This window comes from Caenorhabditis briggsae (genome assembly GCF_000004555.2).
Source record: "Caenorhabditis briggsae complete genome, chrI, whole genome shotgun sequence".
NCBI classification, from domain to species: Eukaryota; Metazoa; Nematoda; class Chromadorea; order Rhabditida; family Rhabditidae; genus Caenorhabditis; species Caenorhabditis briggsae.
The window spans coordinates 10,576,031-10,592,601 of record NC_013489.2 but is presented as its reverse complement, the minus strand read 5'-3'; the positions used below and the strand labels follow the sequence as shown (position 1 = coordinate 10,592,601).

At 37.0% G+C, this 16,571-nt stretch overlaps 3 protein-coding genes across 3 annotated transcripts; all 3 read left to right on the top strand.

The window, feature by feature from the left end:
* Nucleotides 1-2,753: 2,753 nt before the first annotated feature.
* CBG25373 lies at nucleotides 2,754-3,519 on the top strand (the record flags this gene model as incomplete). Its single annotated transcript, XM_045241189.1, has 2 exons — nucleotides 2,754-2,824; nucleotides 3,492-3,519. The coding sequence occupies 2 exons, from the start codon at nucleotides 2,754-2,756 to the stop codon at nucleotides 3,517-3,519; spliced, it is 99 nt and encodes a 32-aa protein (XP_045099328.1).
* Nucleotides 3,520-8,294: 4,775 nt separating this feature from the next.
* CBG12840 lies at nucleotides 8,295-9,457 on the top strand (the record flags this gene model as incomplete). The annotated part of the gene is made up of 4 exons (XM_002640260.1): nucleotides 8,295-8,372; nucleotides 8,477-8,701; nucleotides 8,865-9,152; nucleotides 9,227-9,457. 4 exons carry the CDS (start codon nucleotides 8,295-8,297, stop codon nucleotides 9,455-9,457), a joined length of 822 nt encoding a protein of 273 aa, XP_002640306.1.
* Nucleotides 9,458-10,364: 907 nt separating this feature from the next.
* Cbr-sem-2 lies at nucleotides 10,365-14,493 on the top strand (the record flags this gene model as incomplete). The annotated part of the gene is made up of 5 exons (XM_002640259.1): nucleotides 10,365-10,547; nucleotides 11,505-11,768; nucleotides 13,304-13,687; nucleotides 13,736-13,849; nucleotides 14,233-14,493. 5 exons carry the CDS (start codon nucleotides 10,365-10,367, stop codon nucleotides 14,491-14,493), a joined length of 1,206 nt encoding a protein of 401 aa, XP_002640305.1.
* Nucleotides 14,494-16,571: the final 2,078 nt, after the last annotated feature.

Here is a 16,571-nt window from a genome sequence, read left to right as displayed (position 1 = left end):
GATCGATTCATGAACTCTGTACACCTGGTGACACCTCCTCCTGCATCCGTATACTACCCAATTACACGAATCTCAACCTTAATTTTACGGTACTCAATTTGATTTGGATCAATGGAGAAAGAAACTGGTGAACCATGGCAAGGTTGGTATCACTTTTGAACAAATTCATCTCGTTTCCTGTGAAAGGTATCAACAAGTGCTCAACTGACAAAGCAATTTTGATGTTACCATAAATGAATTACCAGTTGGCAACATTTTTAGATCTTTTACAGAAAATGAGATATATGAGCTCAAAGTGGACGGTTGGTTGGGGGTACTGAACAGTAGTTCCCGCTGAAACACGTTGGTTAATATTAAGACAAGAAAAAGACATTATCTAAAACTTTTTTGAAACAGTAAAAATTGTGTTTTTAAGAACTATCAGTTGGCAAATTAGAAACTTGTCTAGCGTCTAAAAATGTTCCCCCTTGAGTTTCTAATCTACCGTCACTTAATTTGAGTTCCTCTCTCTTTAACACCTTCCCTCCAGAGTTATACACTTCCGGTTGTGCCGGGGTAACGACAACAATACCTAGCTTTTTGACCCCCTGCTGACAGCTTGATGACGTGGCGAAAAGTGCACTGTTTCATGTCGGAGTTTTATTAAGAGGAAGTAGGATTTCAGCGATAAGAAAATTTGACAAAGTTGAAGTTGAAAAAAGATCAAATCATTTCCCTGGTGCAATAATTTTCTTTTTCGAAAATCCGTTACGAGTAGGATGATCAAACAAGCAACTTAATGAGCTAATCATATTCATCTAAACAGTATATTCTACATTCCCTTTTTTTGGATCTCGGTCCGGTGTGGGGTTTTCATTTTTCTCAAATTTCCGCCGTGTATCCAAAAACTTCTGTGAAAAATAATTTTACGACATTAGTTTTCACATTTTAGCCTTTTTTGATGGGCCTGAAAATTTTTGAAAAGACAAAAATTTACTTGAAACCCTGGGCCAAACAGACAGGACCAAAGTTTTCAAACAAAACCCGGCCCGGCCCGTAGGAATTATCAAAAATGTTTATAATTTTGGAAAGATCTCTTTTTAATGTTAAAGCTGTTTTCTCTGTATCCAATTTTCTAGTTACTGTTTCACTGAAAAGACATATTTCGAAAAATGTATTGCGCTGTAGTTGTTTTTTGACTTTCCTACATGCAAAAAAGTTACCTTCAAGGTTTGGAGATTTTCAGAAACCTGGCTGACTTTTGTTTCAGTTAAACACATGATAAATAGTATACACATACAAAGATTGTGAAGTTTTAAAGGAGGGAAAACATGAGGTTTTCCAGAGTATTTTTTCCAACGGTGGACCAACAAGCTCAACTCCTCGAGGGGCTTATTTGAGCAGAATTCCAAAACAATGTTTTCTCATCTCTTTCCATCTTTCTAATTGTAAGAATAATTTTCTACTCACTTCGCGATATTCGCTTTTTCGTCAAGAATGTCAAAATTCTCTGTCTCTTAATTCACTTTCAAGGAAAGACCACCAACTGTGAAGCGGAGAAAGAAGGGCAGATGGGGTGGGTTTAGCTGAAGATGATCAGAATTAAAAATTATGACACGAAGTTCGAGATTCTGGTATAAAGCAAATTCAACCCTAACTTTTCGAAGGTACTTTTTAGTAAAATTGTTTCTGTTTCTAAAAGTTTTAATTACCTAAGGAGTTCAGTATTAGGCTGTGATGTTGTGCTAATAACTTTAACAGCTTTAGAAAAAAATATAGCCTAGTCGAAATCTTGGAATTCTCAAAATCTGATTTTTGAAAAAAAAACTGGTTTCATAGAGCAGCTAAATTGACCTGAATAAAACATAATTTTCGCTGAAAGGAATTTTGAGCCAAAACAATTCCAGCGATTCTATTTCTCCTATTTTACAGCCGCCTAACGTTCATAAATCCATCGTTCCCCGACCTTTAAAGTTTCCCATTGTACTGAATAATCCAAATTTAATCCTCTCTAACCATTTTTCTCGACTTCTACCTTCTCTTTTCCTCATTTCTCATCTGAAAACCCTACCAACCAACTGTATATTCGATTCGAGAACTAGGCAGAAAGCCAAGAGGTTAAGTGGGCTTCAATGTGAGGTCGTCGCGCAATCGAACCGGTTATTTCGAAAAAAAGTAGAAGGTGGGGTGAGGAAGAAAAAAGAAGAAGAAGAAGACTCACTTCTCGTGTCATGAAGCAGATTGGCATCGAAAGTGGAAGGAAGAGAGAGTAGTAAATAGGAAACTGCCAACTAGTCTCGAGAATCGCAATCGAATCGAACAAGCTAATGTTTCCTTTACCCAAACTGTATTTTTTTGGATTTTTTAGACCTGGTTACTGTATATTTAGTAGATCAATTTTTTTTCAATCGAAAGAAAACTAATGAATATTCCGTTTTCACTTGGGTTCAAGCGAGGGGGTCAGAAAGCGCGCCCCAGTAAAATTTTCAAAAATTCTCAATTCGCTGCCGAACTTCGTTGGCTGAGTATCACAGTTTTAAACGGTTAGCGAAAATACGCGCGTTGCAACCTGTTGATTTTCAAGAAATAGATCATGATCTAGTTCAAACCCGCGTTCATTTTAAAATTATTAAGTTTCTTCTGGCCTACGAGTTTGCTGGGGCGCTTTTTCTGACCCCCTCGCTTGAACCCAAGTGCTTTTTCCCTTTTTTTTTATACCATACGGTTCTTTTAAATCGTCTAAATCTACAAAATCTAAAAATTCCAGGTTCAAAATGGCCCCATTGAGGATAGATCTGGTCCGACCACAATCCACCGAGCTTACCAAATTGGAATCTACTTCAAGGTAAGTCCCTTTTTTGGAAAATCTGGAATTTTCAAAACTGCTAAGTTAGCATGGGTTTTAAAATTTTCTCTGTTTTTTTTCGATGAAGGAATTTTTTAAAATTTGTTTCTTTATTTATGTCAATCTATATGCTTTTCTGCACATTTTGATGCTATAAAAAATTTCACCGTAGACCACCTTTAAGTTTTTTTCTGTTTCCAAAATTTAGTATTACAATTTTTGAGTTTTTCTGTCTCGCTCTTGAGACGATAGGTTCTTTTTTGTTTTCAATTTTTGAACCATTGACATAAAACGTCAGTTACCGTAAAACCTGCAAAAAGTTTGAGCTCAATTATCTCAATTTCTGTGCAAGATATAAAAAATCGATAGACTGATAAAATGTTTATGATGTTATGAATAAAAATTTATCAGTTAACAACTTTTCTGTATCTTTTACAGGAACCGAGATAAATTGCGTCAAAGTTGAAAGTTAGGGGCTTTTCTCAAAACTTCAACTGCTAGCTGATTCATCTTGCTAATATTTTTTCTGCAAATTATCTGCAAGTTCCCCAAACCATGACTCAATAATTAGCTTTTTCCCTTCAAAGTATTCGACCTTTTTGTCACCAGATTTATCATGCCAATCGTGTCAGATAACGGACGGCACGTTCGATACCAGATCAATCAGTCACGCTCATCGTTTTTATGACCTCTGATGAAAAAGGAGTGTGAGAAGAGTGGTATGAAGCTGTCTAGACAGAAAGTGCTGTACTTTCTAAGCTTGGAGGGCTTAAACCCGTATTTTAGGTTTGGAGACCACACATTTTCGTGAAAAGTCAAGACATGAAGGTTCTGTATTTTGAGGTTTGCTGGCAGATTACTGTTGTCATTAGCGTCCGCAAACACCATCACAGCGAAATATCCCACTTTTTTTCTAAAAGATACTCAGATTGCTGATCTAGTCATAGTAACAAAAAACCAAATTCTAAAAGTTTTGATACCGAAAAAAAATTTCTCAAAATTTCATCCCCTCCACCTTTAGACTTAATTTCTCACTTATTATATTTTGTTAATATATGTTGCTGCTTCTGATTTTTAAGTGACGCTATATTACAGTTGACCATTTCAAACTTAAAAAAAAACACTGTAAAAACTAGTACAACATTACCCCAATCGTGTTCCTATTCCTCCCAATCACAAGACACTGTATATTAAAAATGACTCGACGCCTTCTAGCTTCTCAAAAGTTGCAATTTTAAATCTCTCTTAACTTTTGCTTCCTTATCACTCGATATCTTTTTCTCTTTCATTTCACCTGTGACCCACAATGGATCATCATCATCGTCTTCTTCTTTTCTTTGCTACTTTTTCCCGAAATGGAAAGAAGGAGAGGAAGTGAGAAAAAGAGAAAAGATTGCTAAATTGATAGAGAAGAGAAGCTGTGAACATGAACAGAAGAAAAGGGCAAACCTTTCCACTTTTTCGTTTCTTTTTTTTATTGTCCTTTTATTTCAAGTACCTTAAAGCCTGTAAATTTGAGCCAATTTATCTCGGTTCCTGGGAAAGATATGAACAAGTTGTCAACTGATAAATTGTTTATCATAAATTCAGAAGTATTTCGTCAGTTAACATATTTTTGATATCTTACATAAGTGCCAAGATAATTTAGCTCAAATTCGACAGTCGTGAGTGTCCTTCTATTACAGGTTTTACGCTTTTTCAAATAAATTTGGAAAAATTCAGCTATTGAATTATATATATAACTTCAATTTTGTTTTTTTCATACGGCAAAAAAATTTTTCCTACCCATTTTAGTTATACTCAGGCATCCATTTTTTAGCAGAACTCCATTTTCACCATAATTATCCTTCCCTCAAGATTTAGACTGTGTGAAATAGAAACATATTTTTTCTGGCTTCCTGTATAATAAGTATCCAATTTTCAATAATATCGACAGTATACGGTACTACAGTATGCAATACTACAGTATACGATGCTATAAGGTATACTTCTTATCTACCGACATATGTTTACAACAAATACGGTACTTATCTCATTAACCACTAACTATATGAACCATATCAAGTAGCCATCTCATCTTTTCCTTGAAACTGTAACTGTTAAGTTTCCCATAGTCATATCTTCGGAAGGACCATTCCGCTCACCATATTTCCCAAAAAGCACCATTTTCGACCAATGGTCCCCCGACGTCATGGTCCGTATTGATCCCAAAGGGAGATCGGTACCGAAAATGATACCTATGGTATATTTCTCTTTTATAACATACCGTCAAAGAAGAAAACATTGACTCAAAATGTCAATTTTTGTTAATAGTTTTACCGACTTTTCGACTGTGAGAACTCGCCGCTTCTTATGGGAAATTTTTTGAAGATGTATCTGCAAAGACATTGAGATTTTGAATTAACAAAAAAATAAATATAAGACGGTTGAAATTTGAAGAATTTTTTTCACAAGTATAAACATAGCTCGAATTGATGATTTCCTGTACCATGTAGTATTTATTTCAGTTTCACCATATTTCTGAATTTTCTGTACAAAAATTATAAATATTCCAGAAATTAGTCAAAGTTATAGAAAATCTTTATTTGATAGGTTGGTGTCGGTGAGTACAAAAGGGGGATCAATACGGACCATGACGTCGGGGGACCATTGGTCGAAAATGGTGCTTTTTGGGAAATATGGTGAGCGGAATGGTCCTTCCGAAGATATGACTATGGGAAACTTAACAATTACAGTTTCAAGGAAAAAGATGAGATGGCTACTTGATATGGTTCATATAGTTAGTGGTTAATGAGATAAGTACCGTATTTGTTGTAAAAATATGTCGGTAGATAAGAAGTATACCTTATAGCATCGTATACTGTAGTATTGCATACTGTAGTACCGTATACTGTAGGTATTATTGAAAATTGGATACTTATTATACAGGAAGCCAGAAAAAATATGTTCCTGTTTCACACAGTCTAAATCTTGAGGGAAGGATAATTATTCCCAATTGGTGAAAATGGAGTTCTGCTAAAAAATGGATGCCTGAGTATAACTAAAATTGGTAGGAAAAATTTTTTGCCGGTAAAAAAAAGTTTTAGAAATTGCTCAGATTTTTCGAAAAGTATAGGACTATGACAACTAAAGCGGGAAGATTGTTCAGCGAAATTTTAGTAACTGGTAAAATTAAGAAATTCAGATGAAACAGAAATAATTATTTTTTTCCGTTTCAACGAAGTTTTGAATGTCGTTGAGGAGATAGTAAAACTTAATTCTCCAGGCAAATAAACTAATTTTCCAAAAAACCATACTTGTAACGGGCCAGGCTTTTTCCTGAATTTGGCTCGCAATATTTAGTGAATTTCACCACATTTTTAAAATAGAGATTCTGAAACTGTAATTTTTTACGGAATGTCTCCTTCTAAACCCCGCTTTTCCAGTACTTTTTTTAACATCTGAAACCCTCATCTCTCCTCCCAAATGTCATCTGTTAGTAGCCTCTCTTCCTCTCGATGATCTCGACACTTTCACCTTTTGCCCCCCTTCCTCCTCCCCTCCATCTGAAACCGGTTTTTTGCCGCGCGGATGCCCATGCATCAGAAGAGATGAAGCTGAAGGCATCACCCCTCGAGACTGAACACTTTTTCTCTTTTCCCACTCTCTCATCTTTCTTTTTTTTGCCACCAAAAAGTTACATCATATAGGAAGAGAAGTGTAAGGGGTCGATCGGTTTGGAGGGGGGCCGTCGCGTGATGCCGTCGTCGAGAGTGAACAGAATCTGATGAATTGGATTGGAATGGAAAAGCTGGTTTCGGTTTGAATTGGGGAAGAGAAGGGATCAAGGTTACTGTAGTAGTAGATCATAGGTACAGATTAGTAAGGTATTCTAGGAGGTCAATTTTTGGAGAACACAGATTTTTTCACCACTATATCATCTAGCAGTTTCATGTTGAAGTTTTTTAAACTTTTTGAAACAGCAAAAAAAAATTTGAAGACATTTGAAATTTCAATTTCCCTCGTTTTTTCACGAAAATTTCTCGCTCAATTTGTAGGGATCAAGGTTACTGTAGCAGTAGATCATAGTTACAGATTATTGTCGAATTTATAAAACTTACACCTCGTTTTATAAATTCGACAATAGTAAGGTAGGTCGAATTTTGGAGAAAAGCATACTTGTAAAATTCCGGGCCGGGCCTGAGGAAATTTTCAAAGCGCGGGCCCGGTAGCAAAAATTGTGTCATTTTGAGCCAAATTTTGAGCTCTCAATACAATTTCCTCTATTATTTTTTGTGTTTTTGAATTGTTTGTCTGTTTGATCAAAAAATATCAACAAAACTCGAAAAAAAATTTTTGATCGAAAAATCACATAAGGGTCCCCCCTTATATGTTTTTTGAAATTTTCAAAACTTGTGGAATGATAGGCCGGGCCGGGCCGGGCCTCCGAAATTCGGGAAAAAACCCGGCCCGTTACAAGTATTGAGAAAAGGGATTTTTTTGGAAATAGTTGCCTACTATAATAATTGTTGATTACTATCGTATAAATTGGCTCAAAGTTGAAAGGTACACTGTATTGTCAATATTTCCCCCCTTTTCTCAAAAACCGTATCCCCCATACACCTGCCCTCTTTGTCGGCCCGGCGGTGGTCCCTTTGATTTTCAGAAAGGGGAGGGAGGCGGGGCCTCATGGTCCTAGTGGTCGAAGGGGAGGGGGTGTGGCTAATAGCCAAGATAACTCATTCGGATTTATTTCATTCATTCGATACCCAAACTGTGCTCAAAATTGGTGACCGATTCTGAGAGCTCTCTTTTGGTATTTTTAATTCATTTCTTGATTTCTAGTCCCCATATATTTCCTCATTTTGTCATGCCAATCCTACCGTAGTAAATACATCTTGTTTCTCTCTCCTCACTCGTCCAATTACAATTACCAAATGTCAAACCATCAACAGCAGAAACATCACTCTCGAAGTACACATACAGCTTCTGCTTCCTACTCTTTTTTTCAACCCCTCTCTCATCTGAAAATACCAGTTTTGTGATGCTTCTCCCTCTCGCTCTCATTTTCTATTGTGTTGTATTGTTATGTCATCACTCTTGCTAGACCGATTGGGGGGAGGTTAGTACAACACATCCCTCTCGGGGGCGGTTTTGACCTGATCACCTTGCTTCTCGAGAGTTGAAACTTTTTTCTTCATCGTTGATAAGTTAGGCTTAGGTTCTAGTACTGTAACTTCTTCTTTTGGCTCCTCAGTTTCCGGTTTTCAGAGTTGATCAGTTAGGTTTTGTTTCTGGGTTACTGTATGTTCCTATTTGGCTCCTACACCTTCCCGTTGAGCAGTTCCCGCTCTTATCAGTTATACACTCTTGCTTCTTATCAGCGAAAAAACTGACCACTAGAAAACTCCTCTTTTTACTAGTATGTTACTTTTGTATACTTTTCCATGCTTCCTTCCTGTACCTTTAATCTAAAATCCGAATTTTCAGAATGGACCCAATGTTCAACATCAACTTTCAGTCAGCAACGATGATGATGCCAGAATTCCCTCCTGTTCAAGGCCAAAAGGTTAGTTTATTCATAAGAACAATAGAATTTGATGTATCAAAAAACATATGTAGCTTATAAGGTGTAAGGAAGTAAAACATCTTTAACAATGTCACAATTTTCAGCCAACCCCATATGATAAGAAAAAGGACCCAAATCATGTCAAGCGCCCCATGAACTCATTCATGGTGTTCTCTCAAGCGGAGCGAAAGAAAATCACCATGGCTCAGCCGCATCTTCACAACGCTGTTATCAGTCAGCAGTTATCCAAGAAGTGGAAGGACATGACGCCAGAGGAGAAGGATCCGTATGTCAAGGAAGCGGATAAGTTGAAGATGGAGCATGCATTGGTTAGTTTATTTTATGCAATCGAGCTCTATGTTAGTTATTGTGGCTCAGTCTGTAGCGGCGCCGTACCGCGCCGCACCCCATAATTTCAAATCCTCGAGCGGCTTTTTGAGAGACTCATAACTTTTCTGATGTTCTCCCACCTTCAAAGTGTGTCATTTTCAGCAAAACCCTGGATACAAGTACCAACCACGTCGTAAACTCAAGGGTGTACCATCAAAGAGTACAGTATCTGATGAAAATAGCGAGGGAAAAAAGGCCACCCCACAACGAAAAAATGCTCAACCAATGGCACAGATTCAACAGTACCCAGGATCCTCAAATCAAATGTCGTTCCCGATGCAGTCGTTCGGATTCTATGGCCACCAACCACATACTCAGAATCCACAAGGACAAATACATGGAGGTGGACACCCATACTTCAATCACGGATTGGCTCCAATGGTTGATCAGGTAAGTTAGCATGTTGCTTGGTTTATTGCATGACCCCTTCACTCACTCATTTTAAGTTCCTTTCACATTTCCAGATGACTAATAACTACTACGACTTCTCTTCTCAACAGAACTATCAGCATGATTACACTATGTACGCGCCAATTCAGAATCGCACGTCTTCTAACGAGTCTTCTGAATCCTGGAACACCACCACCAGCTCATTAATGCCAACGTCTTCTGAATCTCGTGCTCCATCTGCACTCACCGTTGATGAGTTCCCGGGAATCAACGCGGGATTCGTCTTCCCAAAATACGAGTTCTAAAGGATCCGAAGGAAAAATTATAATAATCTACTCTCATATTGCACCACCGAAATCTCACCAATCACATATCAATAATTTGTCGTGCCTGCTTAATTTTAAAATTTTAATTACCAGCTTGATTGTACCATGACACTTTTAAATCTCATTTTTCAGAGTTTCCAGATTTTTAATGCAGAATAAATCGACAGCTTTCTTTAAAACTCTTTTTTTTCAATTTCCACCAAAGCCGACCGCGACCGTTCGTAGGCCGTGTACCAAAGAGTCCGCCTGGATTTTCAGCACACACTTTTGTTTACTTGTTTAGTACAGTTTAGACCTTTTACTCCGTCGCTCTGTTTTACTCGTTTTCTCTCCCCAATCTCTCCGATTTCCACACTATCTCTTTTCGCCGCGCCAGAGTTCCAGGTTTCCCTTATCAGTGATAACTGACCACTCGACTCTGGAACTCACTTTTTACTATTTGAAAGTGTTTCTAATTGTACAGTTGTGTAAGTATCAGGTCATGTGTCTTGAGTTTTTTAACTTTCAGTTTTAAGAGTTTTGGGTTACTGTAGGTTTCTGTAGACTATTTTAGGAGGTTACCTCGGATACTGTATACTAGGTTACTGTAGGTTACTGTAGACATAAGGACATCAAAGTTTACTACGGATACTGTGTTGAAAGTGTTCCTCCGTTGCCCTCCAGCCTATCTTCTTTTCAAAATCTCCTCACCCCCGAATATAGATCAGTGGATTTGTCTGCGTCTCTCCACCTCTTTCAATTTTTCTCCATTTTCGAAATCTGCCGAACTTCTCGCCTCAAATTTCCCTTTCTTAATGATCCCCCTCCGTTTTCAATTTCAATTTCTTTTCGAATTTTACTTCTTTTCGCTTTTTGTCTGGATCTTCATAATCACGATTTCCAGAATATGGATCTCCAAAAACCGCCCAGTTTTATGTTGGATTGTGGAATGGCTCCACACATGATGCAACCGATTCAATGGGCTGCTGCCGCCATCGCAGCCGCATCGAATTCTGGAAATGCCACGTCACAACAGCCTCAGCAGCAACAACAACTACAACATATTTCGTACGGGGCAACTGGTTATAAGGTACGGTTCTTTTTTTTTAACAAATAAGGTAAAAGTGTGTAAAATTTAAGAACAATGGATGTTACAGTAATTGGGTTAGAGAGGGGTTTCTGACTTGTAAACAACATTTGATGACATGGTGTTAAGAGATTAGAGATCAAATACGATGGCCTAGGTTTTCCAAGAGAGAAAGTTAGGCCAGAAGGCACGGAAGCAATGATTTATTCTGGAAAAATTATGGATCAGCTACTCGGTGGCCTAGGTTTTGGGAGAGAAAAGTTAGGCCGCACCTATTAAGAGTTCCGGTTTGCTCTTTTTTGTAGCTTCTCATCTTCTGGAACTTTTGCTTCTAGAGAACTTTGCACTGGTCATTTTTCGCTCTTATCAGATTTTTTGGTTCTTATCACTGCTTCTTCCACGACTCGACAAAAATTTCAAAACATTTTTTTTAAACGACTAATTTTGATGCTACAAAGGTGAGATCTCCAGGTATATGGTGACAAAAATATAAGCGCAAACTTTAGGAGGAAGATGAGTAATTTCCTTTAATCACACTTGATGGAAACAGTCTGTTATTAAGTTCTAGTATCTCTTTAACGAATTAAGTCTTTATTGAAACTGAAAAAATTGTTTTAAATTTCAAATTTTTAAAATTAAATTTTTTCTAAATTAAAGTTATGACTCACTTTACATTTAATCTTGAGTTTTTCTTTTTTTAATTTCACACATTTCTGCCCAAAAATGAACTTTTTAGCTCATCTAGGACTCGAGATACATTGCTTTGAAGTTTACAAGGTGAGAGACGCCAGACGACGAGACACACTGCGTCTCTCACCTTGAAAATCGATGTATCTCGGCTCCTAGATAAGCTAGAAAACTAGAAATTTCAATTCCTTCATGACGAAAATTCTGGAATAGTATCAAGAATATTCAATCTATTTAGCTATAATTTCCAAAAACAATTTTCACCATTTTCAGGTCCAACATCCATCTAAAAACGCATCAGTAACACCGTACTCGGATGCAACGAATTGCAAAAAATCATCGAATCACATCAAACGACCTATGAATGCATTCATGGTTTGGTCTCAAATGGAACGACGAAAGATTTGTGAGCACCAACCCGATATGCACAATGCGGAGATCAGCAAACAATTGGGATCCAGATGGAGAAATTTGACTGATGAGGAGAAGGCGCCGTTTGTGGCTGAAGCTGAGAGATTGAGAGTTTGTCATATGCAGGTTGGTTTTTGAGAGATTTTGGATTTTTCGGGTTTTTCGGAAATATTAAAAAGCGTTATGGAAATTGAATGTTTTTAAGCGCTCTAGCAAGCTCAAGATCTAGAAACAAATCCTATGAGCATTTTGAAACCGAAAAAAGTTTGGGCTAAGAGCCAGCGATAGTCATATCAGTATCAATTGCTCAACATTTCTTGTATATTTGCAGACCCCATGAAACATACAATATTTGAAAATTAAATTTTTGGTAACTTTTAATTATTTGATTGTTAAAGCCCAAGTAAGATGGAAGAATTGAAATCTGTTCACTTGAAACTAGTTTTTGAAACTGATCTGAAACGGGGAATTTTTGAAATTACGAAAATTATATTTTCGAGTATTCTGAAAATTTCACGGTTTCAATAGTCAGTTAGAACCTTCGGGATTTCAGTAAAGGTTTGTTGAGTGTGCGCTTTTACCGACAGTTGGCCTAGAAAACTCTCACCTGGCCGCTAGGCCACCAGATACAACTTTGACTTTTCGATTCCGTTTTTCTCAAGGTAGGAATTTTTTGAACTTTTTCTTTATTTTTATGGGAATCTCCATTGATTTCTGCACAAAATGAAGCAATAAAATGTTTCACCACACACCACCTTTAAGAAATTATGCATTTTCCGGAGTTATGGAATCTTATTCACGGCAAATTTGTCGTATGCAAAGCTCTAAGGATGGTGAAATTTGCTTGATTATTCGCAGAAAATCAAGTAGATTCATATAAAAAACAAAAGGAATATTCAAAAAAAAATTCCTTTATAAAAAAACGCTTAAGTTTTCTAGTCCCCGCGGCCATTTTTTCTGGATTTTCAGTTTTTTTTCAGGTTTTTGTTAATTTTTCTTCCAGATCTTGAAAAAAATAGAAAAAAATGCTGAAACTCAAGAAAACAACAAGCACTACATTCTCATGGGCTTCAATCAGAAAAAGTACGGATGGATTAGTAAAACACCAATTGTTGAAATTTTCTTGTATTTCTATTTGAAGACCTCATGAAACATTAAACGTAGAAAAAAATTGCTTTGAAAATTAGCAATTTTGATGATTTTTGAATTATTGGATTGAATCAAATGGAAAAATTAGGATGTATTGCTTTGAAAGTTTGTATCAAACTGATCTGAATCAGAGAATTTGAAAAAATTTTAAAAATATATGCAAATTTCAAGTGTTTCAAAAATTCACAGTTTCAATAGTCAGTTAGAACCTTCATCGTTTCAGTAAAAGTTTAATATGGTGTCGACTAGAAGCGGCCTTTTTAAATGTTTTTCCATGCTTTTCTCTCAATTAAGGATATTTCTCTTGGTTTTTATGTGAATCTACATTATTTCATGCAGAGAACAAACCGATAAAAATTTCACCTTACAAATTTTTTGAAATAGAAGTTAGTTTTGCAAAAAACATTAGCAACCATTAGACTTTTAAAAATTAAATCCTTTTGATTTGTAAAATCTTTGATAGCATTCAAAGTTCTAATTCCTATAAACTAGAAACGGTAACATTTTTCCAGGAGTACCCCGACTACAAATACAAGCCACGTAAGAAGCCAAAGAAGAATCCAGATGGAACCCTTCAACAGCCAGCTCAGGCCCAAAATGTCATGGCTCCCCAAAACGTTCCACGTGGAACTTCTCCACAATCCCGTCAACGCAAACGTCCGAATCCCGAGCCAACCGATCCATCAAACCAATTCAATTTCAAAGTAGTCAAAACAGAAGCAGATTGGATGGTAGGATCTCATCAAAAAATGCCACCATTCCATCCATCGTATCCATCGCCTTCTGAATTTGGACACGCTCCATTGACACCAGAATCCGGGTTCTATGATGATTTCTACACTCAACATCAACATCAGTTTGTACCTCAGCATAACGGAGGCAGTCCCATCCGAATGGTAAGATTTTAAATGTTTAGAATAGCTGGAAGTTTTGAGGTTTTTCAGACATCGCTTGGTATGGATATGGGAATGGCTCCTCAGATGATGGGACATAATGCTGGATTCGGTGCTGGAAACCATCCATTCTACTTGCACACATCGCCACCATCCGTGGATCAGGTACGGTATTTTCAATGTTTCCAATTCGGTCGGTTTTGCATTTGCGCGTCAACATGCGAGTGTTTGCGTACGCAACATTGTTTTGTCCAAAAATGAACTTTCTAGTTTATCTAGAACGCGAAATATGTATATTGCTTTGCAGTTTAGGAGGTGAGAGACGCCAGACGACGAGACACATTGCGTCTCTAACCTTGAAAACTTCAAATCGCTGTATCTCGGCTCCTAGAGGAGCTAGAAAAGCGATTTTTCCATAGAAATAGAGCAAATTCGTCTGGCATTCGCAAAATGCAAATGCAATTTTTAATGCAATTCGCAAATGCAAGAATTTGGTCAAATCCTCATTGTTTTTTCACTTTTTTTCTTTCTAACCAACTAATTTTCAGGACGACATGCGCTCTCTATCATCCGGCTCCTCCGGTTATGCAGATTGCAGTGCATCCGAACAATCAACGTCATCTCCAACGTCTTCTGGAGTCTCCTCAATGACGTCATCGACTCCTGGAACCATCACAACGTCTTCTGGCGGCATGATGAGCGGTTCCATATTCTCAGACGAATTTTCTGGAATCTATCCAACTGTAAATGTGCCACCTGGCTTCCCATGGGGAGACGCTCTGAAGAGTATTGATTTGGAGCCGTTCTAAACAATTTTTCAAATTTCGCGGGTTGCTTTTAAACTGTTGAACTTTCAAAAACTACTCCAAATCTCTTCTTCTAGCTCTTTCCATGATTTTTGATTTTTCAATTTTTCCCCCCATTTGTCTACCTCATAGAATTCTCCCCTTCTTTTTCCGAGTTCTTTTTAGTCCGGTCCCTTAGTACCCCAAAATTCGTCTTTAGTTATTTTTTTTTCGATTTTTCTTGAATTGTATTAAAACGATTTTCTCCAGTATTTTCCCTGTATTCTTTCAATTTCTTCAAAAAGTATTTTTCTGATCCAAAAAGTAATTCAAGCCCAACTTTCGAAAGTATTCTATTTCCCGCCAAAATGTATTTTTCTCCCAATTTTTTTTCCATATATTGTATTCGTCCTCTCAGCTTTACCAAGCCAGTTTTCATCGTTCTTTCACTCTCCCCAATTCTAAAATTTTGTTCTGGAAATCTGAAATTTCCACTGCAAAATCTCCTGATTGTATATGTTGAACCCCAGCAGAAAAAAACTTATATACCAAATTGTGTTAGCTCTCTCCTCCTGATATTTATTCTCCAAAAAATCCCTTTCCCTCATCTCTTTCCCATCTACCGGATGATTCTCCTTGACGGAGCCGGCTGAAAAAAGTATCGAAATTCATTTTTGAAATGTTTTTTTTAATTTCAAATTGATTCGTTTTTTGTGTCAATGATGAATGAGGAATGAAAATTATAATTAAAATCGTTTTTTTTTTAGGTATTAGAATTCCACAGTGCGCGTATGGAGCATACTGTAGACTATAAGTATACGGTCAGTGTACTTCATCTATGGAACATAGAAAGTATCCAAATTTCAATATTGCCAACAGTATATGATGTTTGGTATACTGTAGACTATGAGTATGCGGTAAGTGTACTTCTTATATATCAATATTTTAGGGCTAATATGTAATTGAGTATTAAATCATACTACTACATCAACCATAATAGCCAACCATATAACTTGATCTTGAAACTGCAATTGTCGTGTTTCCTATAGTTATCCCTCCGGAAGGACCCTCCGCTGATCCCTTTTTTGTACTCACCGACATCAAAAGGATATCGGTACCGATAAAGGTACTTATGGTATATCTTTCTTCAAAAACATACTATCAATACCTTATAGTTTTCGGTCCCCTAACTTTAGATTGTGTGAAAAAGGAAAATTTTTTTCGGACTTCCCAAAACCCTCCTAAATAAAAAGTATTCAATTTTTGCCTTCAGAATACGTTATTTGGTATACTGTAGACTATAAGTATACGGTAAGTGAATTTCTTATCTATCAAGAAGTTCTTACGGCCAATACGGTATACAGTGCGCGTCATAAGTATATGCCCACCCCCTAACATGGCGGTTCCGGAGTAGCTGGAAATTTTTATGAAAAACGGCTAAGCCATTCGATTCAACATAGTTAAAAAACTAAAAGTCAAAAGTATATGCCCATGAAATGACCCCAGCATTTTCAATAATCTCCCCTTTTTTCGGGGTGGGCATATACTTATGACGCGCACTGTATAAGCCATTAACCATACTAACGATTAACCATGTTATCTTTTCCTTGGAACTGTAATTATCGTGTTTCCCATAGTCATCCCTTCGGAAGGACAATTTCGCTCACCATATTCCCAAAAGGCACTATTTTCGACCAATGGTCCTCCGACGTCATGGTCCGTATTGATCGCCCTTTTGTATTCACCGACACCGAAAGAATATCGGTACCGATTATGGTACCTCTGGTATTTTTTTTTTGGAATAACATACCGGCACCGAAGAAAAACATTGACGCAAATTGTCAATTTTTGTGAATCTTTTGACTATAAGAAGTCGCCGCTAATTATATGGCACGTTTTGAAGATATTCCTGCAATAGAAGTGCGTTCGCATCAGTAAATTTGGTACTACGGTTTTGAAGTAATCAAAAATATACATTGAGAACCTGAAACTATGAAAATTTTGGAGATGTTATTTTTGTTAATAGTAAGTTTGGATGATCAGAATTTATCCAAAAACTATGACTCTAAAATTTGCACCATCTGAAATTCACAGTTTTATTG